Source organism: Uranotaenia lowii, chromosome 2, assembly GCF_029784155.1.
Source record: "Uranotaenia lowii strain MFRU-FL chromosome 2, ASM2978415v1, whole genome shotgun sequence".
NCBI lineage: Eukaryota > Metazoa > Arthropoda > Insecta > Diptera > Culicidae > Uranotaenia > Uranotaenia lowii.
This window is the reverse complement of record NC_073692.1, coordinates 176,757,743-176,784,505: the sequence shown is the minus strand read 5'-3', so window position 1 is coordinate 176,784,505 and position 26,763 is coordinate 176,757,743. Positions and strand designations below refer to the sequence as shown.

Sequence of the window (26,763 nt, the reverse complement as noted above, 5' to 3'; positions counted from 1 at the left end):
AATACCCTGTTATCTAAAAAAACTGCTAGGAAACTTCGAACGTTCTTTAAAAAAAACATGTTTTCAATAGTTTAATTAGTCTATTTACAATGTGTATTTGAAAAACCTTTAAATTAACTTTAGTTATACTACTCCACAAGGTCTATACTGGGTTTTATTCTGCGAGGCACGTTACGTAACTTAGCAAATTTATCATTATAACAGTGCAGACACCAGTCTCCACTCCAAGCAAAAAAAAGATAACTTACATGAGCTGCGATCGGACTTCGGAGCTCATCTGAACTTACTTCTCTTTCCTAAAATTAGGACGACGAAGTGCAATTTCACGAGTCACGTCACGTGACTCACATAATCAACTCTAATCCCTATTCCCTAATGTTGAGATTAACTTAATCGATAATTCCAGTTTCCACGCTCAGTGACGAATGTGCCATTTCAAACATCGGATAGGAAAGTCCGGTTCGTTTCGCGATTGTAGCCGCCGTTTCACCGGAATTATTGACCATATCCGGTTTGATGTTGTCGTTCATGAGTAAAGTGACCAGCGTCGATCGGCAGTTGGACACAGTTGAGGTGATGTGAAGTGGCGTTTGATCTCCCTGGGACACCTCGTTAATGTTAGCTCCATGTTGCAACATTAGGGCAGCACATTCCGCATTGTTCCATTTGCAGGCCGAGTGCAGTGGAGTCCAACCCAGCTCTGTTTTGGCATTCGGATCAGCACCGTGCCGAAGCAGCAGCTCAGCCATCTCCCGGTTATTATTATAGCATGCTTTATGAAGCGGAGTATAGCCGTCCGGATCAACCGAATGCACTACCGAAGGCTTCTTAGCTAGAACGTCTTCCAAAATTTCCAGCTTATTCTCACCAGCTGCCCACAGCGCCAGTCTTTCCAGAGAAGCTGCAACAGACATGTCCTTTCCATTTAAACAATCTTCATTAAAAAATTTAACATTTTTGTTACCGACCTTCCGGGGTTTTGTCCTCCTCGACCAGATCGTTCGGATCCTCCCAGCCACTGACGAACATTCCTTTGGGGGTGTTTCTCATTTTTTCCGTGAGCGCCTCCAGGGTATCAATTTCTTCCTCTTCCGGGCCATCGTCTTCCATTTCCCGGGCCAACTTTTCCCAGTCCGAACCACTTTTCTGCGGTCTGGACATTTTTATTTTGCGGAAACCAATCGATGCGCGAAACTGCGAAATGAATGCCGCGTAAATATTTTGATGTTTACTGTTGTTTCACTCTTGTCTGATTCTGACCAACAACGAGTAAGGAACTATCCATTTTTACTCATTTTCCTTGTTAGCTTCCATTATTTGTTCAAACACACCCGCAGGTATTTTTCAAACGATTCCGTATTGGTTTTCTCCACTCGCTGAGTGTTGCACCGTCCCGGTCAAAAACGAAAATAAATCGAGTTTTGCACTCACCTATTATAGATGAGGCCGTTCTGTTCACTACCGGTGCAAAACTGAGCGCATAAACGAGCACAGGAATCACACGAGAGACAGCAAAAAGTGTACTACTGGTAGTGCGCCGGTGCAAAACTGAACCAAAACGAAATCGGTATAATGATTTTTTGAAAAGAGAACGCTTGTTACGGAAACCGAAAGAAATGACCGACCTGGAACTTTGGCGACGACCTTTAGCATGAAAACACGGACACGAATTGGAACTTGGAACGTTTTAACCCTTGCCCAACAAGGCAAGCTGGCTCAACTTGCTAGAGAAGCTAGCCGCCTCAAGCTTGAAATTTTGGGACGGAGCGAAGTCCGTTGGCCTAATACTGGAGAACACAAGACACAATCCGGGCAAGTCCTGCTTTACTCTGGCATACCAGGAGAACATGATACTCGGGAACGAGGAGTTGGTTCCCTATTAAGCCCGCAGGCCTACGCGCCCCTTATTAGATGGGAACCAATAAACGAAAGAATAATCGTAGCCACATTTATAACACGGGTTAGAAACCTTACAATGGTCCAGTGTTATGCGCCAAATGACGTTGCCGATTTGCAGGAGAAAGAGCAGTTTTACCAGTCAACTGAACAGCGTGGTAGAGAGAATTTCGAAGGGTGACATTCAAATCCATTTGGGCGACTTCAACGCAAAGATTGGCCCCGACAATCAAGACCTTGGGGCGCCCTGGCCTAGGACTGATGAGCGAAAACGGAAAGCTGTTTGTAAAATTTTGTGGTAACAACAACATGATGATCGGTTGATCGCTCTTCCCCCATCGACCGGTCTCAAAGTTAATGTCGGCAAGACCAAGTCGATGGAGATCAACACAGGAAATCCCTCCAGTTTCATGCTGGGCAACAAGTTGAGAAAGTGGAGTGCTTCCAGTATTTTGGTATTTGGCAGATAACGTCTGATGGTAGTACCAGGAAAGACATCGAAACCCGGATCAGAAAGGCCCGATTTGCGTTTACGAGTCTCCGAAACATCTGGCGGTTACGCCAGATCTCTCTACGAACGAAAATCCGAATCTTCAACTCAAACGTCAAATCCGTATTGCTGTACGGGTGCGAAACTTGGTGCACATATGCGGTAACGACGCGAAAACTGCAAGTATTTGTAAACCGCTGCCTGCGGAATATCATCCGCGCTTGGTAGCCTGGCAACTGGATCTCGAATGAGGAACTACATCGCCGGTGTCATCAAAGGGCGCTAGAAATCGAGATTCGGGAACGTAAGTGGAGATGGATTGGGCACACGCTGCGGAAAGATGAAAACGCGATATGCAGAGAGGCGCTAGATTGGAATCCAGAAGGTTATCGAAGAAGAGGCAGAGCCAAAAACTCGTGGCGGCGAAGCCTAGCTGCTGAAATCCGAACTGTCGACGAGAATCTTGACTGGGACCAGGTGAAGACGCTGGCTCCGGATCGTCAACAGTGGAGGTCTTTTACCACGGCTCTACGCACCGGAGGATCGGCGCGGCAACATTAAGTAAATAAGTGAGTAAAAACGCTTAGAAATTTTCAAAGTTTCTAGTGCGTTTAGCATATGAACGGTGAGACCTGAGACGTGGAACTTTAGACCCTGTGACATGAAGCCTAGTCCACACTAGGCAACATGAACTGTGATTTTTATTATGAGACGAACTTTGTTGTCTGTTGTTGTTGTTGGAAACCTGAGACGGGCGTCTCGAGACGAACCGTCTCCTAGTGTGGATTAGGCTTGAGACCTGAAATCGGTCTCACTTATCACACACAACATTAAAATTTAACCACAGAAAAACTTGTAAAAGTTGAAGGCCTTTAAAAAACTAGATGTATTGAAAATTTTAAAAAATATATCACTTCTAACGTCTTAAGGATTACTTTTCCTTAGTCACGTCTCTAGTCTCACTTTTTGTGTCTCACGCTTCATGTCGTAATTCTTGTGTCCGAAGTTTAAGGTTTTCGGTCCCAGGTAAAGGGTCTTGGATAGCTCAGGTGTAAGATCCCATATCTCCATAAGGTCTCCTATCAATAAACGCAGGTCTCAGTTTGTTATCATCGCGCTTGATACAACCTTATTTGGTTGATATCGCTACCGTTTTTGATTTTTATTTTATTTTAGCCAAAGTGGAGGAATGATCGGATTGATGTGTCCAACAAAATGCCCACCCAAATGCTGCAGGGAAACGTTCTCTATATATAAACTATAAGACAAAAAAAGTTTAGCTTGCTAGTCGTCCATTTTTATTTGTAAACTCTCGTTGGTGAAGTTTATTTTTCAAACTTTTTTTTATCGATCATATAGACTGTAATGTTAATGAGTAAAAACAACACAATATTTTATATACGTTAATGGTACCTTGCACGCTGTAAAGACCTTATTTCAAGATTTTCCATTTAAAGAAAAGGTTACAGCGAGTGCTCCTAAATGCGCTAAATGTATAGGCTCATTCGATAAATGTTTATAAGGTTTATTTCTGCTTACTGTTAATTCTGGTGCGACCCATCTATATACAAATTAACCGTTTCGATCATAAATATTGTACCATTGCTACCGAAAACCAAAATCGCACCAATCAATCAATTACAAAACAAGTCTGGTTCAGTAAGTGCTGTTCATCTTGAAGCACAGAATCAATAGGAGCTTTTTCGCGGAAGTTTCCTCAACATTTGAATCGAACATAAAAAGTGCTTAAGCAAGAATGATAAAATGAAAAAAACATCCGACGGACTACCTTAGTACCTAACACGTTCAGCCTTCCGTTGCGACACACTTTTAGGGATCATTGCCGCGGTTTGTCCATTTGATCCGTTTATATTCCACGATCTTGGGACAAGGTTATTTGATGGAAATACACTGAGAGAAGAGTATAAGAAGAGTTAAAGGTTTTTGATTCACTTCAAACGCCTATGATATGATACTAACCTTTAATCGTCGGCGTTGTCTTCGTAGGATGGGCTGGTCGGTGAGTAGGTTGGACTGGCCGGGCTCGAAGGGCTATAACCTTGTGCTGTGGGCGAGTAAGCCGGAGAGCTTGGCGAATAGTGGGGCGAAGTCGGTGTGTACACCGGGCTTGTTGGGGAGTACTTCTGACTGCCGGGAGAGTAGGACGACATGTTCGGTGAGTAACGGGCCGTCGTCGGAGAGTATGTTGGTGAGCTGATGCTGTAGTTATTGCCACTTCCACCAGGAGAATGTTGCGGCGAGCTTGGCGAATAGCTTGGAGATGTTGGCGAATACTTCGTGCTTGTCGGAGAGTATTGCGGAGACGAGGGTGTGTACTGGGGACTTCCGCCGTAAGATGGAGACGTTGGCGAGTAGCTTGGAGAAGTGGGAGAGTACTTGGGCGAGGATGGGGAATAGCTAGGCGACGTAGGAGAGTAATGTGGGGAGCTGGGGGAGTAAGTCGGACTTGTTGGGGAATAGTTTGGTGTTGCTGGAGTATAGTTGGGAGATGCCGGTGAATAACTGGGAGAGGTTGGCGAATATGATGGCGACGTTGGAGAATAGGAAGGACTGGAGGGGGAATAGGATGGACTAGTAGGAGAATATGCTGGGGATGTTGGAGAGTAGCTTGGCGATGTCGATGGATAACTTGGACTTGTTGGAGAGTAAGATGGGGACGTTGGCGAATAAGCGGGGCTTGATGGAGCAAAAGTGCCTGTAGGAGAATAAAGTGGCGATGTTGGTGAATAACTTGGAGATGTTGGAGAATAGTTGGGCGATGAAGGGCTGTAGTTAGGACTTGAAGGAGAATACTGGGGACTCGTTGGAGAATAAATCGGACTAGTCGGCGAATAACTTGGACTAGTCGGTGAGTATCCGGGAGAAGCGCCTCCTGGCGAGGAAGCCGCATAATTTGGACTACTCGGAGAGTACGATGGAGAAGCGCTTGGCGATGATGGGAAATATGGAGACATAGAAGGTCCCGGTGAGCTAGGTGATCCCGGTATCGGTGACCAGGATGGTGACATTCCCGAAGCATCTGATTGTGCGGAAGGTGAAAAACTGGGTCCTCCGGGAGTCATGCCACTTGGGGGTCCTGATGGGGACCATTCTTCGCCATAGCCTGGTGTTTGCGATTGTTGCCAAGGAGTCATTGCTGGACTCATGCTTGGAGTAGCTCCTGGTCCAAAGAACATTCCACTACCACCCATGATAGATGTGTGAGGAATTTCCATTCCGTGTTTACACTTTTCCGCATCCAACAGCAGATCGAAACAACCGGTTCCCATTCTCGGCAGTTGGCCCATGATAATATTCTCCGATACACCTCTCATAGGGTCGACTTCTGCGTGGGCAGCAGCATCGTTCAACACATCTACTGTTTCCTCGAACGAACATCTCATAAGAGCACCAGTATCCTGTCTGTTGATACCGTGACGAGTGATGGCCATCAAGTGACCCTTTGCTGTCATTACGTCACAAAGTAAGGCGAGATGACGATAGTTTACGTACAAACCGTAGAATTGTAGAACGTTGTTCATTTCTTTTTCAACAGACTTTCGCACAGCTTCGATACCCAACACTTGGAAAATTTCACAAATATCGTTACTGGCTGTACGCACAGGATCCACATCTCTTTCGCTCAGAACTTTCATCATAGCAGTACCGTCAGTTTCCAGCAACCATTCTCCGATAGCCTTGAATTCACCTTCCGGTGTAATCACAATTCTTCTCTTGGCATCCGTCTGTGGCAAATGCATGTACACTTTTCCGATGGCTTCAATACCTTGCAAGGTCATGTCGGACAACATATTGGCTTCAATGCAGCGCAAGAACATGTCGTCTTCCATTTTATCCATGTTTTCTTCTTCGTTGTCTTGGAATTTGTTGTCCTCATTATTCATAATACGAATTCGCAGTACCAACTTGTCAGCGTTATCGTCGTTGAAGATACAATTCAGATCATCTCCAAATCCAGCATTAATTTTCTCCGCAATCTGTTCCATCGTTAGTTTCTTATCAGTCATACGCTTACGATCCAGCTCAATACGCAACAACCAAGGGGAAATACGAGTCGGATCGAAATCGGGCATTTCATAGTAAACATTAACAAACTCTTGATCCTCGGCAATGACTGTTCTTTGTGGATCGGGATCGTAGTAAATCGCCGTATTGGCAGTGACCTTTCTCAAAGTCGTGTGTTCCAAACGACATAGCACATTCTTCGCCTTTTCAGCATCACGAGCAGCACCACCAGTCAAGAATACCGTTAGGGAAGGAGCTTTTGGCCGTTTGGAAATATTGATAATTTCCTTCAGACGCGGCACACCCAATGTTACGTTCTTTGAAGACACACCAGCAAAATGGAAAGTGTTCAGTGTCATCTGAGTAGCGGGCTCTCCGAGCGATTGGGCAGCCAAGGCACCGACCATTTCACCTGGATTACATTGTGCCTGTTGGAAACGGGTTTCGATTTCTCCGATCAACCATTCAAAAGCTTCGTTATTTAATCGGAATTCTTCCGCCACATATTTTGTGCACAGCGTAGATCGAACCAAGCACTGGAACAAGAGAGTAGCGTTTTCGTTGGCCTGTTTCGACAAACGATCCGTACCAGCCACGATCACACATTTTTGCAGTAAGTCGCGTACCCCATGGATCACTTTGAGTGGGGACAAATCCGTTGGAGCTCGTTTGTTAATATGGAAAATCTTCTGCACATTCCAAATCATGCGTTGCAAGTTGCACGGCAATACAACCTTGGAATCACCATTGGGGAAAATCTGCCTTAGCGCCTCACGATCCTTCATCAGCTGTTCGTACTCTGCTTCGATCTCCGAAATGACATCTCCCGACTCGGTCAAATCCTTAATAACATCCTCGTTGAAAATGCGCCTCAAATTGCGCTCATTAGTCGGATCGAAACGGTACCGTTTCTCGAACACCTTATTGCTCAGTTTGATCGTCGGCAAGTTCTGGAACTCGACTGTCTCGCCACATAAGCCGTCTTCACCGTAACGCAGCTGAATCAGCTGACCCACGGAATTACGAACCGTTCCATCGTAGTTGACCATTACCGACTCCATAGCTTTGATCAGACGTCGCTGGATGTACCCGGTTTCGGCAGTCTTTACAGCAGTATCGATAAGACCCTCACGACCTCCCATAGCGTGGAAATAGAACTCAGTCGGTGTCAACCCGGCAAGGTACGAATTTTCCACGAAACCTCTAGATTCGGGACCGTAATCGTCCTTGATGAAGTGCGGTAGCGTTCGTTTGCGGAACCCGAACGGAATACGCTTACCTTCAACGTTTTGCTGACCCACACAAGCAATAACCTTAAAAGGTGAAAAAAATTGTATTAGTGATTGTAAAGAAAAAATTAAAACGGAGTCAAATTACCTGAGAAATGTTAATGTTGGACCCTTTGGAACCGGACACCACCATAGCCTTGAGGTTGTTGTACTCAGTCAGTGACTTCTTGGCGGAACCACCAGTTTTATCTCGAGCATCGTTCAGGATACGGTTCACCTGATTTTCGAAAGTCTGACGCAGCGTATTACCGGGTGTGGGTTCAAGTTCCATGTTGTGAGCCTTCTGGATGACGCCTATGACATCTTCCTTGGCTTTGCGAATAGCGCGCTGAATTTCAGCGTAAGTCTGAGGATCGGCAATGGTGTCACCGATACCGATGCTGTGACCCTCGAGCAACAGCCAGTTGTTGACCACAGTCTGAATGTTACCGTAGAAGCGACCGGCGATTTCGTGCCCCAGTTCCAGGAAAACGATGTGAAGCAGAGAACCTGCTGAGGTTCCCAATGTTTTCTTGCACAGGATTCCCATGATGAGATCACCATGCTCTACCATAACCTTGGTATCTCCGGGAGAGATCCACTTGTACGGACCGTCATCTTCCTCGTCCGGATGGGTGGAGTGGGTACGGATCATGTTTACGTTGCCGGGAATGATCAGGGTGAAGATTTGCTTTCCGGTCCATAAAGGTTTGGGTTTGAGGATACAAGGTTGAGGCATTTTCCCGTCCCAAGTGGGCAAGAACATTAGCAGCGTCATCATTTGTTCCTTCTCAAGGAAAACATCTCGTTTAGTCATCTTTCGAACAGCTGTGAGCGTGTCCTGCACAATACCCATGACAGGTTTGTTGGCCTGCGGCGTAATAATTTGTCTGGGGGTAATGTGAATGTTCTCGATTTCGGCACGCGTCTCCATAGACTGTGGCACGTGCAAATTCATTTCATCTCCGTCAAAATCGGCATTGTAAGGAGAAGTACAACTGAGGTTCATCCGGAAAGTTGACCATGGAAGCACTTTAACACGATGACCCATCATACTCATCTTGTGTAGTGTGGGCTGACGGTTGAAAATGACCAGATCATCGTCCCGAAGATGACGTTCCACTTTGTAGCCGCATTGCAGATGCAAATCACTCGATTTGGGATGGAAACGTAAATCGATACGTTCTCCGTTGTCTCGTACAATATACTTTGCTCCCGGGTACTGTGAGTTGCCTCGGCGAACCAATTCTTGCATTCGATCGATGTTGAAAGGAGTTACCAACTCTGGGAATGTCATGTTTTGTGCGACGGAACGTGGGACGCCGACCTGATCGATACGGAGATTCGGATCTGGTGTGATGACAGTACGGGCCGAGAAATCTACTCGCTTGCCCATCAAATTACCTCGAATACGACCTTCCTTACCCTTCAGACGAGATTTGATAGCTTTTAACGGTTTTCCGCTCTTTTGCATTGCTTTTGGCATACCTGGCATATCGTTATCGACCAGCGTGGCTACATGGAACTGTAACATTTTGATGTTTTCTGCAATGACGTGGGCAGCTGCTCCAGTGGCCTCGTTTTTCTTAAGCTCATTATTCGCCTTGATGATATCCGCAAGTTTGTGTGTCAAATCGTCCTGATTTTTCGTGGCACCAAACATTACGACAGCCGGTCGTACGGCAAGTGGTGGAACCGGAAGAACGGTAACAATCATCCAATCTGGGCGGGCAAACTTCGGATCCATACCCAAAACGTAACACTCTTCATCGGTGATATGTTTGAAAATTTCCCAAACTCGTTCAGCCGTTACAGCAATCTTTTTTTCCTGTGAATCTTCGTTGACATGCTTCCATTCGGCCATCAAGTCCAGTCCAGTTCGCCGGAACGAAGGCTGATAGTGACCGCAACCTCCGTGGCCCTGCTTTTTGTTCGGATCCGGTGGTGCGCCGTCCTTTGTGATATCCATGTCCTCGCCACCCTCGCAAATTTTCTTACCCTTGCACAGATCGTACACGTAGGCCAACCGTTTGCGGGGCTGTCCCTTGGATTTCATTACGATTTCCTTGATCTTCGGATTGCTGGGGGCGACCAACATCTTGGAGCAGTAGAAACACACGCAGCGCAATATTTTGATGGCCTTGGTGACGAACCCGATGTGGAACACCGGTTTGGCCAAATCGATGTGCCCAAAGTGTCCCGGGCATTCGGTCATGTTGCCGGCGCAGGTCTGGCAACGGGACGTACGCTCAATGACGCCTGTTTGCGAAAAGAAGGGTTTATGATACTCTTAGTTATAGATTTGTAGGACCGAGCATCGACTCCAGAATGGACCGTCCGGATTTGAGCGAATTTCTATTTCTTGAGTTCTTCTTTGCTTGATGAATGTTGTTAATGAGGAATGGAAAAGCATCTTCAAAATGGTTTTCGAGTTAAAAATTCGAACATCAACTAGTGAAATCCTTATGTTACATATCCTTAACCTGAACTATAGTTTATAACTGACAGGCTCACGTACTCCTAACAATAAACATTAAACATTGAAAATAAAAGCTGGCGCCTATCATTCAGGCTTTTTGCTCAGAACAAAAAGGAAGGAAAGTTAAAGGAACTACATATTTATATTTTAAGTTTGCATACGAAGGTTTTTACTTAATCTATGAATTACTCATTCAAAATTTTGTTTCAAATACTGAATTTTAGGTTCAAAAATAGTTTATACAGACCCCGTTCGTTTTTGGCAACACGCCCGTAAATTTTATGTTGCCAAAATCGAATGTTGCCAAAATCGAACGGTTGTTTTTGTCACTTTTTTATCTCAAATTTTTATTAAAAATTATTCAAAATTAATGTAAAACCATATATTAGCATAAAAATTTTCAATTTGGCTCAATTATATTAATTTTAAGCAGTATGTTTTTACAGTTTAAAACTACTATAAATAAGCCAAATTGAAAAATCTCATGCTAATATTACGTTTTATATTTATTTTGATTAATTTGAAATGAAAACAAAAAATAAAAAAGTTACAGAAAAAATCGTCTTTTTTGGATGTTGCCAAAATCGAACGGTTTTTGCTCGGATGTTGCCAAAATCGAACGGGGTCTGTATTTCAAAAGTTGGTGCCTTCCGATTAAAATTCATGTGGCGTTAAGAGAATATAATTCCACCCTGTTGACAAAGTGGGAAATATTCAAGGTGGGTGTTCGACTTGTTTTTGTTTTTTTTTTTGTACCGGAGAATGTCAACAAAACTGAACGCTCTACACATTTACCAAGTTTCCAACATGCTGAAAGTTCGTATCAAAATAAGATACAACTGTTTAAAATCCGGTTTAAAGAGGTTTAAGTTTTTGAATTTTATAAGGTAACAGATTCATTTTTGTTAAATTCGTTTTAGTTTCAAACGCACAATTCGTATTTTGAATGCCAGATTGAAAAATGTTTTATAAAAATGCAAAAATTAGTTCATATTTCGAATATTATTCGTTCATAAGGTCTTTGATCTGATGAAAAGGTATGTGTAGGGGTGAATAAACCGTTTGGGTTTAAATCCTCTAAAAAGAAATGACCTGTGCTTAGTTTTATTGTACGTTATGAAATAAAAATTAAACAACTAAGTGTTAATTATTACCTGAAAAAAAAAATTAACAACTTCAAAAGGTTAATTAAAGAAAAATTAGAGGCAATTGTTAAATATTTCATCAGCTTGAGTAATTTTTTGATGATAAGATTAGTGAAAAACATAATCAACATTGAAGAACAATCTAGTAAATACGAAAAAGTCCAATCCTCACCCTGTCTGGGATCCATCAGACCGCACAGCTTCGGCCGACCACCTTCCATCGTTTCGGCATACTGAATTCCGCCCTCGGTCACGGACATCCGTCGGATCTCATCCGGAGACAGGATACCGAACTGGACCCGCTTGACCGTCCGGAGCGGAGCCTTCGAATCTCCGTTCATCTCGACAACTGCAACGAACGATAAACGAGAGGAAGTGAACTTCTTCCGTTTTTCCTACTTGCTCTTCTTCTTGCTGCAGTCGTGTGCGTTGTCCTCTTATTTTTACCTCTGCTGAAAAAATTCGTCAGCTGCGGAGAAAGGAAAATTGGCACATTTTAAAATCGATTTTTCGGCTCCCAATCAGCGCCGAAACCTACCGAAAACACCCACAATCTGTTCCCCGGAACCGGGGGAACACTTTCACTATGTTTGCGGATCGATTCCGGAGCACCAAAACGCGATTACTAGCGACTGAAAATGGGAGCAAGGAATTTCCGTGACGAGCCAAAGCACGCGTCCATTTGCTTTTGCTCAGCACAGCGATGGCTGGCGGTTTGTTCGTGTCCGTCTCCGATGCATCGCGGCGCCTCTATACGATCGGCTCGAGGCCGAAGATGTCCGAACGTTGACGTTTCGATGGCGGCGCGCCGTTGCAATTTGAGCTACTTTTTGACAGTCGCCCAAAAAAGTGCGCTCAGTTGCAGGGTGATTCAAATTTATTTATAAATTTGAAAATTGAATCTTAAATTGGGTATAAAGCATTTCCTGACTTGTCAACCAAACAGCTGATTTCTCATGTTTACAATTTTCGGCACCTGGTTGTAGGGTAAAAATAACAACAACACTACGCATGTTCAATGGTGGGATAGTAAAGAAACCAAATTGGCGGTGTAATAGTTATGCATAACCATGGTTATGCAAAGTTCCTAATTTTTTCAACTACCTAAAATAAATAACTGTAGACATGATATACTTTGAAGGTAATGTTGATGTTATGTAATGTTAATTTGAAAAAAAATTTCTTTTGAAGAAATAATTGAACAGTGCAAATCTCTCAAGTTCAAAATGGCGACCAGTAGGTGTTTACATTTTTCAAAACAAAAACAAATAGCTACCCTACCATCATCTGTCTCAGGAAATGCTCTATTGCTTCAACTGATGGCGTATTTTTTTTTTGATTCCGGATTTGGCTCTGGAACCGTCAGAATAAAAAAACGACTTTCGGGTTTCGAGTTATTCCATACGTAGGTGTGCGTGAGAACGAGCGCAATGTTTACATGCAGCTGTCATTTTGTTCTCCCTTCTGGATTTCTTCATTCGGTTCTTCACATCCGGATTGCCTTTTTTCGTGTCCGGATTGCACTGGACAGCAGATAGTACAATTTTGCTTGGCTGAGAGGTTCAAAATCGCGGCAATAATTATTTTCCCGTTCATTATTTCAACTGTTTTGCTTTCAGCCAAAAACAGCTGTTTAATGTTTTGACAACAACGTTGAGAGTATTGGTGAACTTCTCGCAAAACTGACTTTCTTCTCAGGGCGACTCCGTCCGTTTTTTCGAGCGAACCTAGGTTGCCTCTCGAGCAATAAATGAGCACGATGACAGCAGTTAGAGCGAACCTAGGTTGCCTCTAGTTTGCCTCCAGGTGAAAAAAATACGGTATGAGAAAATCTGATCTGAACTCAATGAGGTACACTTTTACCAAGGTGGCGCAAAGGAACGCACACTATTGCACATCGGAAGGAAAAAAGAAAAATAAACATAAACAAGTCCTGCGTCACGACGCGTCGTCAGGGAGCCTCATTTATCCTATAGGCAAAATGCGTCGCGAAAATGGTCGGTAGTGACGTCACTTCTGTCGTGGTAACTATTGGCGTATTTTTTTTTTGATTCCGGATTTGGCTCTGGAACCGTCAGAATAAAAAAGCGAGTTTCGGGTTTCGAGTTATTCCATACGTAGGTGTGCGTGAGAACGAGCGCAATGTTTACATGCAGCTGTCATTTTGTTCTCCCTTCTGGATTCCTTCATTCGGTTCTTCACATCCGGATTGCCGTTTTTCGTGTCCGGATTGTACTGGACTGCAGATAGTATGATTTTGCTTGGTTGAGAGGTTCAAAATCGCGGCAATAATCATTTGCCCGTTCATTATTTTTTCAACTGTTTTGTTTTCAGCCAAAAACAGCTGTTTAATGTTTTGACAACAACGTTGAGAGTATTGGTGAACTTCTCACTGACTTTTTTCTCAGGGCGACTCCGTCCCTTTTTCGAGTGAACCTAGGTTGCCTCTCGAGCAATAAATGAGCACGATGACAGCAGTTAGAGCGAACCTAGGTTGCCTCTAGTTTGCCTCCAGGTGAAAAAAAATACGGTATATGTTTACGAAGAAAAAACTTTACTTCTACTTTTGCAACGGTTCTTTCTATCACCTCTCTTTCCACCACATTGATCTGAACTGACCTGAAAATCGGGTCTGACATCCTGTGTCCAACAGAAACAAAGAAAAAGAAGAAAGGAGACGAGACACTCGATTCCAGCTTTCGTCTAAGCTTCCAAGCCATCAGAGCAATATGCTGATATATCTATAGAAATGGATCGACAGTTGATCACCTGTCGCTTTCCAATTGACTCCAATTCCAATACCTGGTCGAAATGAATCCTCCTGCCGAGCTGCTTCGGTTTTGACTTATGGAAATCGTTATTGTATAATGCTGATTTATGCAAGGGGCTGAAAGAGAAGGAAATTTCCGAACTGACATTTCAGTACCGCACTGACGTTTTGGTACCAAAATGCCATTGAAATCAAAGGGGAACTGACGTTCTGGTTCCAAAAAGTCGGTACGGTCTGTTTATATGTGATTTGACAGTTGCTTCAGTCCTTTGGATTTATGCGGGTATAGTTTCAACTTGTTTCATTGAACAACGATCTGACTGGCTTATTGAACAACAACCAGTTGAAACCAATTTGTACTTACGATTGAACGAAGCTAGTGAACTATGTAAAAAAACATTAGCGACCACCGCGACGTCGATGGCATCCCTGCAGGGCGACGTCGCGACGTCCATTTTCGGAGCATTACCAGGAACTGATTTTTCAAAAGTACCTGTACAGGTATTTATATTTTGCAGGTTCAGAAAATAAACCGAACAAAACCGGTCCGAAACGTTTCTCAACTCGATAATCCCCAAGTATTATATGAACCTATTAGCATTAATAAGTTTGAATGCCGTGAAAATTGTAACATTACTATAACTTTTATTTCTCCGTTTCCGTTCAACGAAAACGGTTCTAGTCATTTTGAAAAATCCGACCAGTTTTGACGTTTGCATCTATTTTTCTGTCCGGTTGAAACGGATTCTGTAAAAAAAAGATTTTGCTAATCGATTTATGCGGATTCTTCGGTTTGTGATACGATAAACGCAGTGAGATTTAAATCCTTCCTCGGCCAACCTATAGCGGAAGGTAATTCTCGATCAAGATGCCGCCCGTCAGCGCCGGTAAGTGGTTTTGCAAGTTGGCTTGTTTTCTTTGGATTATTTTTATGCTCTTTTTTATATTAATTTTTTTTTTAAATATTTTCCCCTTTTATGGTATTGCTATTTGGTTTTGTTGCTGGAACCGGAAAATTGTTTTTCCTCCATGGGATATGGCAGCATCCTGGGTGAAATTTTTCACCACGGCTGGGATTCCGTCCCAGGCTGCCGCGGGTTATGCGCACGTATTCGTAGAGAACCGCATTCAGATGGACATGTTGATGGATCTGAACAAGGAGTATCTGCGGGAGATGGGCATCACCACCATGGGTGATATCATCGCTATTCTGAGGCATTCGAAGCAGGTCAACGAGCAATTTACCCGGGAACGGGTTCTGTCTTCGCCGTCCGCTGGTGGCGGTGAGGATCATAGCCCGACAGTTCCGGTTCCGGTGGCTACGGTTTCTGCCACTCAGAGCTCTGCTCCCAAATCCGTGATATCGCGTAAGTTGTTTGAGAATCTTTTGAAGAATAATGTTCATTGACAAGAGTTAATTTTTTCAGGACCAAGTTCAGCTGTTTTGCTTCCTCCCAGCAAGACCCGCAAATTATTCTCTGATCACAAAATAACTCTTCCTGGTGGGAGCCAGAATGGGTCTTCGACAACTTCTAGCAGCCGCGGAGGAAACAGCAGCAGCAATAACAACAGCAGTAGTGGTTCGATTAAAAAATCCCAACCCCAGTTGATGGGAGCTCAGAAATCGAATGTTTTCAAACGTCTGTCGTCCCACAATTCGGACGAAGAGCTGGAAGCGGAACCGGTGCGAATGGTTAGGCAGCGGAGCTTCGACGACGACGAAGATATGATGGAGGCTAGGAGAACTTCTTCCGGTAAGCCGGCATCGAAGGTAGCTCTTAAAGGGATCGAACGACTAGCACCTGCTGGAGATAGAAACTCGGCGTCGATATTCTCCCGTTTGGGAGGCAAAAGCCTCAAACGGGACTCGGATGGACCAACTGGAATTCTTAAAAAATCACCAGCTAAGATTGTAAGTATTTTGTTAAATGAAAGAAGAAATTTCGATAAATATGTTTACAAACTTCCAGGTTTCATCACAGCGCAAAATAACACCAACTTCTCAGAAAGTGATATTGGTGAAAAAAATCCCCGCCAAGGCTGTGGCTGTTCGAGACGACGACGACGAAGATGCATCGAACTCTCGTCGTGACAAAGTGCATCCACGTTCTCGAAGCTTGCCCAGCCAATCTCGTCGCTCGTACGAACGTATGGACACTGGCGAGACGCTCAAGTCCGTGTCGTTCTCCGAAGAGGACGAAGTGCTGGAAATCGATCCACATCCGGATGAAATGTCGTCACCATACAAACCTCCTGCTGGCAAAGTGAATCCTAGGCCACGATTCCACAACCGGGATGTCCCGGTGCGAGCCCGATTGGGTAACCATTCCCCTAACCGCAAGCCACAAATATCCGCACTAAGGGGCACAAAACGAACAGTTCCGATGAAGGTGGGCAAGCATTTAGCGGGCAACACCACAACTCTTTCACCAGCCTCGCTGGCTCGATCCAAGATGAAGTCGGACGCCATGCTTCTGTCCAAGGATCAAACGGTTCGGAATCGGCTGGGATTCGGAGGCATGAGACTTTCTCCGCCTCGACCCCTTAAAACGAATCCCGTTCATCGTCATCCGGAAAAAAGGCTGAGTTTGGACTCCAAACTAGCCAGTCTGAAGCTGAAGGGAACCGGTTCTAGACCTCATGCAGGGAGAAAAATGTCGGCCGGTTCCAGCGTTTTCGATCGTTTGGGTTACAACAGCAGGAAGAACTGACAGAATGCTTCATTTGTGTAAAATGTACGACGGTTTGCTGGAATATTGCATTCTATCTTTTTTTATAAGACTACATCTCCGGAGGAATAAACCCGGTTTTTCCCCTGTATTTGATTGCGAGTTATGATTTGTTCATATTCGAGGGATGAAGCCAATTCGTCGGTTGACACATGAGAACGAAACATGTCTTGTTGTAGGAGAAATAATAGGTCCCGGACGGTAGATCCGTTATCAATATTTAGTTTAGGAACTATTTCCGAATAAATTTTGCTCTATCCAATATTACGGTAAGCCTATTTTATTATCACTTTAAAACAAAATCTGAGCTTGTTAACTGAAAAGAAGTCCTACTCGTTTCGATGTTAACTGATAATGTATCTTTTGTGACTCCTGCGCGTACTCATACTAAAATGTTTTGCCTTCCCTTTATGGTATTTCTTGAAGAACGACAAGCAAGATTCTCGTACTTAAAATTTCCTCGTTTCACAGCTTCACTTTTTTGAAAAACTTGATGTGTGAAATGAACTTACCCTCTGAACTCACTTCCTTCGCGGGAGAAGAAGATTATTCTCTTATTTAACATCATTAAGGGGATTACCTAGTATAACTTTGCTCATCTAATCAATTGTACTATCTAAACAACATACAGAAACTCAAAAGTTAATACGGAATCGAGTTAAACTCAACTATTCCGTAGAAAAAATATCACAATTAAAAGTAAAACTCAACAGAAATAATTAAATTCATAATTTCAAATTTAGAAAATTGATCTTCTATTTTACTGTACATATCGATGCGCGTCTCATGGATTATTCTTTTAAAGGTCGCCTTGAGCTTAGCAAGTTTTTGGTTCAGCAGTTTTCGCTGCTGCCAAGTAAAGAAAGTGTCACGGAGATTCCAGGTAGCGATTCTAAGATGACGGAAATCCAAAGCGGGGGTATAAGCTTTGAGAAGAAGGAAGTCCCATGAAACAATCCAAAGATGGAATAAGCGAATTCGACAAAAAACGCTTTGAAGACGATGGCCACCCGCAAGCTGGTTGAAAAGAAGACGGAATAGCAGGAGAGTCCTGGCATAAAGATTGATAGAGCTGGAATTTTTTTCTTGCTGAGCTGTGGAACTCATTTTTCAATGCAAATGTTATTTCAAAGGTCCCCACCGAATTGGGAAAAACCATTTGTCTTTAAATTTCTGTAGCACCACCCTAAAGAAATGGATTGTCGTCCTTACTGGTCTTCAAAGTCTCCTGTAGGGCAGCTCGGTAATCTATGGTTCTTGTTTAACAGTATTTGAGCTCGCCTTGAAAGCTTCTTTTAATTGTGTAGCAAAGAGAAAACGGAGATTTCCCGGTAAAAAAAATTGTAACAAGTCTGCAAGTAGTATGATGGATTGATCCGGAATGAAATGTATATTTTCAATAATGTTTTAAAATATTGGTACAATCATAATCATGACAGCCACCTTGGAATCAAAAATCGGATGAGAAATTAAGGGCAAAGAAGGTTTTGCAGGTATAATAGCTGTCTGAGAAAAACAGAAGAAAAAGTTATTATCTTACAACAAGAGTTGAACCGAAAACTAAATTTTGAATCGAAAGCAATCATTCAGAAAGCAAGAGAAAGAAAAAAAGGTTGAAATAATAAACAAAAAAAACATCAAAAGGTTTCCAATCATTTTGTTGTGCTGCCCGCAGCTGTGCGGCCCCATGCATTCAAATTCGGAACGATAACCCGCCGTTGGCCGTTCTCGCGCTGGATCACCTCCATCAGGGACATGCTAGGGAGCCAGGACTGGAATGAGGAAAACCGTTAATAACACTTAATTGGCTATTTAATTTGGAATCGTATGAAACTTACTGTAAACCGGTCCGCCGTGGCCACTACGTTACGATTCGGTTCCGCGTCGTACGCCACCGATTCGACCCCGAACATACCGCACATCTCATGCACGACCTGCCGCTTTTCGCGATTCATCACCGGAAACGAGAAACTGCGGGACTTCTGCTTGCTTTCCTTGGCCAGTTTGACCAGCTCCGTCAGCTTATCGTGAACCGTTTTGATAAGGTTCATATCCTTCCGGGCGTATTGCTTTAGGAAGGCGGAATAGTTCGGTTGGAACTTGGTGGCCGAGGCCAGGTCCGGGTTGCGGATCTGGAGACCGATGGCCAAGCGGCGGTTCCGTTCCAGGGTGCGGCATTCGTCGTTGCATTCCAAGCTGTGAAATATTGAGATTGTTAGGGTGATAGGTTTGGACGAAATGATCAACTTACGTTTTAGTAGTTTTCGGTTTACCAGTTCCTAAAATGTCACTGAGCTCAACCGAACCACCACGCTGCATTTCCTGCATAGATGAGGCCAACTGGGCAGACACAATTCGGCGGTAATCTTTGCTGTAATCGTGGCAGGTTCTGTTCTGTTTGCGATTTCCGCATTCACATGTAACTTCGACAACTTCTCTGCAGGGAAGATCAGTTGGGCACTCGCCATCGTGGCAGGGCGCCTTACATTGGTGGGGACAAGTTGTGCGAGTGGTGGTGCAACTCTGGCGGCATGTTTCATCTGCAGCAAGACATTCCGCATCTTTGTGGCACGGTTTGATGCATTTGTGCCGTCCGCATGATAGTGGTTTGCCACAGTGAAGACCGCAGCTGAATGAGTCTTGATAACAGGGGATTGTTTTACGCTGTTCATGTTTTCCGTAGCAGTACTGGCTAGTGAGAACAACACACGGTGGACATTCCGCTTCCGAGTGGCAGTTATGTAGAACCTGGTGGGCGCAAACGTGCTGCCGAGAGCACGGTTTATCGCAGGGCGGTTTTTTGGTTCCGCAAGGCACTGGTGGATAGATTACGCTGGCTCCACATTCACAGGTCAGCTCGTCGAACGAAACACGATGACACGTGTGGCAAGATCCTTTGTGACACGGTTTGTCACACCGATGCCGACCGCAAGACAGCATATGCGAACAGTTCTTCGGACAGATATGATCGTAATCGATGCAACATTCCTGATTACAGCGGTGCTTTGCACAGCTACGCATTCGAGTGCAGCGTTTCTTGCAACGGGCATCATCGGCTCTAGTTTGCAAATTTTTGCACTTCATCTGTTGATCCATGTGGCCACAACGGCACTTAACGACGGTTGTTTTGTTACAAGGTGGACATTCCCCCGTGTGGCACTTGCCGTTGCATACGTGACGAGACCCCGGATTTCCACAGGGCAGTTGTTTGCCACATGTGCCTTTGCACACCGGAATCGGATCCAGACAAGATGTACGTTCTCCCTTCACTACGGCTTGTTTGCCACAGGGACATGATGTTATGATCTCAGGCGATAGAACGCACCCTTCGCAAGGAGCAGGATGACAAATTTTACTACACCGGTGATTTTTACAATCCAACTCATTGTCACAAGGTTTGCCGCAGCTGAATTGAGTGTTGTTCAGATTCTCCACGGTGCAAGCAACCTGTTTGTTCTCCTTGCCACAGTGGCACTGATGTTCCAGTGTTTGGTTGCATTTTCCACACTCGCCCCCGTGGCATTTCAGCTCGCAGCTATGGATGCCACAGTTCAGTGGTTTGGCACAGGTGGCTTCGCAGAAGATTTCCTCCTTCTGGCTGCATTGCAGCGGTTTGCTGGACCGACCACAGCCGCACATTCGTTGCACCAAGGCCTGGCAGGGTGGACATGGTCCCGGATGGCACAGCAAGGTGCATGCGTGGATGCAAAGCTCTTCCCTGCCACACAGTTCTCCACACGAGTGAGCGACATCGTTCCGGTTGTATTGGGGATTTTTTAGCTTGCCGCAAAAGCAGAAATATTCCCGGGGAATCTTTTGGGAAACGTTCTGACAGGCTGGGCAGCGCCAACCTTCCTCCGATTGGGAACTGTTAGCCCATTTTATGGTGCAGTTGAGATGTAGGATGTGGTAGCAGTTTGGACAGGACCAGATGGATTGGGTCGGTCGAACTAGGTCGCAGCAAACGAGGCATTCCAGCTTTGAGGAATCCAATTCGCGGATAAGTTTTTCGCGCTGTGAACACTTTGAAATGATCTTTGCCTCAAGCTTTTCCTGCCGAGCTCGGTTTCGATTTTTGTTGTACGAATTATTGGGTTTACGTTCCTTGGGCGGATTGGATTTTTCATTATTGTGATTTTGGGCATCACCGTTGTTTGATTCCGGCATACGTCGATCGTCGTTTTGTGGACTATATCTGCCACGATTTTGACCAGGGGGTGGTGGTCTTCTTCTGTCCGGTTTATTCCAGTTGTTACGCTTTGCTCCATTGCCGTACTGCTGCTGTTGGGGTCTTCTTTCATGCTGCTGCTGAGGTCTTCGCTCTTCATCTCGATCACGGAAATAATTGTTATTATCTTCTGAATACCTTCCCTCTCCATTGTTTCCATTCCGGAAGCTATTGAACTGGTGATCATTATTGTTTCTCATAAAATCGCTCTGATTACCGTTGCGATTGTTCCTGCGGCTGTTTTTGCCCCAGCGAGGTCCATTTGAATGTTGTTTTCGGACGGCACCGGAACCTGGCCTTTCGCTACGGGCTTCGTTGTTGGCTTCTTCTCCTTCAGCACGATGGAAGCGTGGAACAAATTCTGCTGCCGTTGGTTTCAGATTGGAACTTGAACCAGCCGTTCCATTTCTCTCTGAATGGACATCCCCATTTGACCACCCAGAGGAAGTTCCGGCATTTACTGTCGCTCTAGCAGAAAATTGCGAAATAAACTGCTCGAAGCTTTGATGGTCTCCATTGGAAGAACCATTTGGCCGATCTTGACTGCTATTGCTGGCCATGACAGCTTCTCGTCACCTAGTCTGCGACTTTTTTTTCCTGTTCTCAGCAAACCTGGCCCCTCAAGGGGGTAAAATTGGCAACTGGCCACCCTCAGCACCAACTTATTTTGATGTTACCTGCAATTCGAAATTGACTCCTATTATGAAATAGGCCACCAAATTTTATCAGCTTATTGAGTGATTTGCAATCCCTTAAATGTGAACGATTAAAACGGAAAGTAGCGTTCTGCCACCACACTACCCTTTCAATCAAATTGTCCCCTCTCTCAAACCATCGTGAAATGTACAACGTTGCGAAATTTTGATTCCCAAGATTAACCTCCAAAACTCACCTGGTCCGGAACGAAACGGGGTCCCTCAGGAAGCAAGGGTTCTTTTCGGGGAAATCTATACACTTTCTACGCGGGGCACTTGCTAAAACTCGGGAAATAAAAGAAAATGCAATCTCTTTTCCGAAAAATGATGATGGGTGCTGGGAAAGCACCCAGACAGATTACGTCTGAAGGCGTCTGATGGAGGCAGGGTTGTCAGATGGTTTTTTAAAAAATCTGTATCGGCCTCATGAAAAAATCTGTATTTATCTGTATTTGAACTTTAACGACCAAAAACTTATATTATTGTTTTCTATGTAAGTTTATCGCCTAATATGCTTTTTGGAAATCAGTTTTGATAGTTTTAACGTATTCATTATTCACAAATTGACAATTTATTTCATTAATTGAACTTTATCTAGAGCAGGGGCGAGAAACCTTTTGAACCAACGGGCCAGTTTTATTTCAAAATATTCTCGGCGGGCCGCGCTAATATGAAATAAAACTCGTCAATCATTTATCGAACTCTATAGATAATAACAAAAAGATTTGCTAGATAATAAAAAGTTAAATCGTAATAATTACAAATTTTTAGCGATTTTCTTATTGCAAATCATTTATTTTAAATCTTTGAAAATATAGTACATTCGTTCTTCCAAACATAGACATCATTTGCATCACATTTTTCCTTAAAAACGTACGATGCACAAACGCGTTTAACGCCTTTCCATACACTCAGAGGAAATCTTATTATAAATTTCATAAGATACATCTTATGAACCGCTTTTTTGTGTCCAAACTAGTATTTCATAAGAGTCTTATGAAATTCTTTCAATATTCATACGAAGTTCTTATGGAAAATAGAAGCAGCAGCATTGTGAAAAATAATGAACACATTCATTCCATCAGCCTCGTCGTCGTACCAAGCAACAACCAGTTGTGGAGCCATTAGTTTTTCTCAAAGTTGAAAGTGATTTCGTTATTCGACATGGTAAGTTTATTTTTTGTGAACGTTCCAATTATTTGTTAACGTAAACCCATATTTTTATGTTTACTTTTCAGCATGTTGACCGGCGAAAAGGATAAGTTGGACCGGGTGCGGCAGAATGACTGTTGGAACCGTGCCGTGATGTGCTGCTTATGGTGATCATGATGTAATTGTAAACAAATAACAAATTACACAGAAAATAAACTGAACGTTTTCAACATCAATTATTTTAATATTTTCTCATCAAACTTAAAATTTTCTGTTTCCATAAGCCCTCTCATTGAAGCAGGTGTTCATCTGAAGAATTCATTCGCTTCATAAGACAATCTTATGAATTTCATAGATTTTTCTTATGGCGCCACTTCATAAGAGAATCTTATGGTATATATAATAGTATTTTTCTGAGTGTATAATAATCATTTTTATCTTAACTGGCGGTATCTACTCATTACTTTCTTTAAGTCTTCTGGAGCTATGTATCTATATCACAGCAATAACTAAAAAACTAGAGGTATATATTTTTTTATTTTTGTGGTTCAAATTCACTTATCTAAATTTCGGTTTTCTGTACGTATTTCCAAAAAAAACCACAGTTTAAATTGGCCCTACGAAGCCCTGATTTTTTTTCCTGCAATTCGCGAAAAACATTTTTAATATAACGTGTCAACCAAATTTGCTGAAATCCTGGGAATAACAAAAATTTCACAGATTGCCAAGCAAATTTTAGGAGAGTCTACATTCTTTATTGTTTTTTAGCATTTTTTAATAGATTTTATTAATTAAACTTTAGTGCTACTGGGAAAAGATTTCGAAGGCCTGTTTAACCTTCCAAAGCCGTTCGCTAAAAATCCGTTTCGGGGAAATTTGAACTGTGGTTTGATTTCGTTCTCCTGGCTGCAAATGTTAACCGATTTTGATGATATTATATTCATTGTCTAGGTAATTTATTCTAATTACTCTATATTTCTAAATAAAGTTGATAAGTATTACCAGATTATCAGAAACTGGTCCAGAAAGTAAAAAGTCCGAAAAATCAATTTTATTTTTAAAACACTCATAACTTTTGACAGCATTTCTGTATTTAACTGTTTTATTAATGTTTGAAATCGTCAAGAATCCATCTATCCGACAATGTATAGATATGTTGGGGTCCAATGAAAGTGTTGACCGCTATGACTAATCTTACGGTAGAAAAAAATCTTACTTTAAAAAAACGACATCCAATTTTGGCTTTGCATAGCTGTATTTCATTTCCCAATGAACCGATTTTCAAAACTCAAATTTTAATTTTTTGGCGTTGATTTGATCATCATTTTCATAGAACATACTTGGTCTGTCAAAATTACCAGTTCATCAGTATATTGGAATGATGATAAAGATGTTTGAAATGTGCGCTTCGGGTCATATTGACCCGAACGGCTTTGGAGGGTTAAGAAAATATCTTAACGTTTTGAATATGAATTGTTATTTACCAAGTGAAAAGACTGAATTTGTCAACGTTTGGTATAACATCAGAGAACATTTCCACAGATTTTTTGAATCAAATACAAAATTACAATGCAGGGTTTTATCATGAATGTAAATTTTTTTTCCGGCACTTTTCATGCTGAGTTTTAATTCAATTACTAACGAAATTAGCATTTTTTCCAATTTGATAAAATAATAACGTTTTCAAAAAAAATTTCAGCTGAGTTGATTTATCATACAACTTTATCTTTGACAAAAATATGAAAATCATCATTATGTGCTCATAAATATTCTTCCGTTTTTTTTCAAATTGCGTTTGCCGACTTTCATTTAGTTACAGATTTTGAATTTAAAAACGCTCAAGAAAAATTAGGACCCTTTGAAAAATTATTACTAAAGGCTAATTAACTCCCGCCAGATGAAAACATGCAATTTTGTTGGCCGCAACCTAACAACCTTAGGACAAATTTTAAAAGTTTGTCACATTTGAACAGCATTTTGTTGAGTTTTTTTCATTTTAATACAGAAAACTTTTAAACTATGGTTTTAATTGTCTTAATCGGAAGGCAAAATGCTTAAGATTTAGCTCAATGATTTTGAGTTAAAATTCTAAATAATTAACCATATAATTATGAATGTTATTCTGAATTCAGAATTTCATTTTTGTTTTCTAAATTTTCCCAACCTTATTTCTAAAATCTTAAAATTCATGTTATGATTGAAAGTTACACAAGGGAAAGGCATTTATGTTTCCTATGTTTTAATACTTAATTGATTTTGGAAGATTTTGGGTTCCTAAATTCAAATCAATCAATTTATTTATTTATTTATTTATTTATTTTAAATAAAATCTAAATAAATAATATCTAAATAATAAATCTGGCATTATTCAAAAGTTTTTGAGAATTTGATATTTAGGATTTTAACTTATTTCCCAACCTTGCCGAAGTCTACAAAACGTTTTGACTGGTGCCTCAAGAAATATGAAAGATTTATTTTGTTCATTAAATTTAGCTCAAAATTTCCATTTTTTGTTGAATTGGAACAAAAATGACAGAATGAAAACTTTCATCACTTTTTCCTCCAAAGTCAAAATTACTCGCGGTTCTCGAGAAAGTCGATAACTAAATTGAAACATTTTTTTTATATCTTTGTCATGTAGTTTTGCCAGCGCATAAATTTATTGAATGCATTTTCAACCTATTTTAGTATTTATATCTAAAATAAGAGCTTATATTACTATTATATTGCTTGAAATTTTCTTCCATGTGTTATCGATAAAAATTGTAAATCTATTTTTTAAATCCTTAGCACATTTAGGACTAACTATGAAAAGTTTCGTCTAAGAATCACATACACGCAGAGAAAACTTGGATTTTGATACAAAACAAAACTGACTTTGATTCAAAACATTCAGTTTTTTGAATCAAAATCCTGTTTTCTTTGAATCAATGAATTATCGTTCTGATTCAAATGAATAATTTTTGAAAGAAAGAATTAATTTTTTGAACTGAATAATTTTGGACTTTGATTTCAAACAAATTCTTTGATTCAAAAGAAATTTGTTCAATTGCACATTTCGTTAAAAACAAAGTAAATTTTCTTTCAACCAAAGAAAATTGTTTTCAACAGAAAGGAATAATTTCTTTAAATTAAAATTTTAAACTTAGAAGATATTTTGGATTGAGCAAGAACCGAATTTCGAATAAAGTTTGTCCGGTTGTGTTGAAAATCAAAACTAGTGAATCAGAGATAGCTTTAGGAGGATTCAGGATGAAGAATGGTAAGTGTGTGTTAATCCATTAATCAAAAAGTGAATGTTTAAGATTTTATATAAACTCTTGCATTACAGGACCACGGCAGATTCCGCCCCAAATCCAGCGGTCTGATTTTTTTTTGGCCCGATCTTCAGCGGTAATCACCAGTTGGATGACCACTATTGAGCGGCCCAAGAAGAATGCCCTCAGGCCAAAATTAGGACCAAAATTATAGTGAACCAGTGTCAGTGTTAATTTTATAAATAAACATGAATTTAAAATGTAAATGCTTTCTTTTTATTATTCAAAATATTCCTAAGAGGAACTTCGGGACAACAGAAAATATGTCTTCCAATTGGAATAAAAGGAAAATGGTTCAATGAACCAATCCTTTTACATCTAAATCTAAATTATATTGTAGCAAACGAGAACAACTTTGCATCAAATGGAACTGTTTTTTGTTTCAAAGCATTAATATTTTGATTCAAAGATTTTTCAAAAGAAAAATTCTTTGAAACAAAGGAAAATGCCTTTGAATCAAAGGAATTTTTATTTATCCCAAAATCAAAGGAAAAAATCCTTTGTTTTTGCGGCACTTTCCTTTGAAATAAAAAATCTTTTCGCTGCGTGTATAATAAATTATATGTGC

The 26,763-nt window shown here is 41.8% G+C and overlaps 4 protein-coding genes across 4 annotated transcripts; 1 reads left to right on the top strand and 3 right to left on the bottom strand.

Moving 5' to 3' along the window:
• Positions 1-85: 85 nt before the first annotated feature.
• On the bottom strand, positions 86-1,267 carry LOC129744417 (ankyrin repeat domain-containing protein 49). The gene is made up of 2 exons (XM_055736926.1): positions 969-1,267; positions 86-901 (listed from the first exon to the last, which is right to left on the bottom strand). Exons 1-2 carry the CDS (start codon positions 1,159-1,161, stop codon positions 390-392), a joined length of 705 nt encoding a protein of 234 aa, XP_055592901.1. The 5' UTR covers positions 1,162-1,267; the 3' UTR covers positions 86-389.
• Positions 1,268-3,661: 2,394 nt separating this feature from the next.
• On the bottom strand, positions 3,662-12,028 carry LOC129744410 (DNA-directed RNA polymerase II subunit RPB1). Its single transcript, XM_055736917.1, has 5 exons — positions 11,843-12,028; positions 11,477-11,773; positions 7,790-9,939; positions 4,367-7,725; positions 3,662-4,297 (listed from the first exon to the last, which is right to left on the bottom strand). The coding sequence occupies exons 2-4, from the start codon at positions 11,643-11,645 to the stop codon at positions 4,369-4,371; spliced, it is 5,676 nt and encodes a 1,891-aa protein (XP_055592892.1). The 5' UTR covers positions 11,646-11,773; positions 11,843-12,028; the 3' UTR covers positions 3,662-4,297; positions 4,367-4,368.
• A 2,743-nt stretch (positions 12,029-14,771) lies between these two features.
• LOC129744415 (uncharacterized protein C19orf47) lies at positions 14,772-17,068 on the top strand. Its single transcript, XM_055736923.1, has 4 exons — positions 14,772-14,961; positions 15,118-15,441; positions 15,502-15,986; positions 16,045-17,068. The coding sequence occupies exons 1-4, from the start codon at positions 14,943-14,945 to the stop codon at positions 16,783-16,785; spliced, it is 1,569 nt and encodes a 522-aa protein (XP_055592898.1). The 5' UTR covers positions 14,772-14,942; the 3' UTR covers positions 16,786-17,068.
• A 1,094-nt stretch (positions 17,069-18,162) lies between these two features.
• On the bottom strand, positions 18,163-22,093 carry LOC129744411 (protein shuttle craft). The gene is made up of 4 exons (XM_055736918.1): positions 21,924-22,093; positions 19,055-21,708; positions 18,642-18,999; positions 18,163-18,575 (listed from the first exon to the last, which is right to left on the bottom strand). Exons 2-4 carry the CDS (start codon positions 21,589-21,591, stop codon positions 18,456-18,458), a joined length of 3,015 nt encoding a protein of 1,004 aa, XP_055592893.1. The 5' UTR covers positions 21,592-21,708; positions 21,924-22,093; the 3' UTR covers positions 18,163-18,455.
• Positions 22,094-26,763: the final 4,670 nt, after the last annotated feature.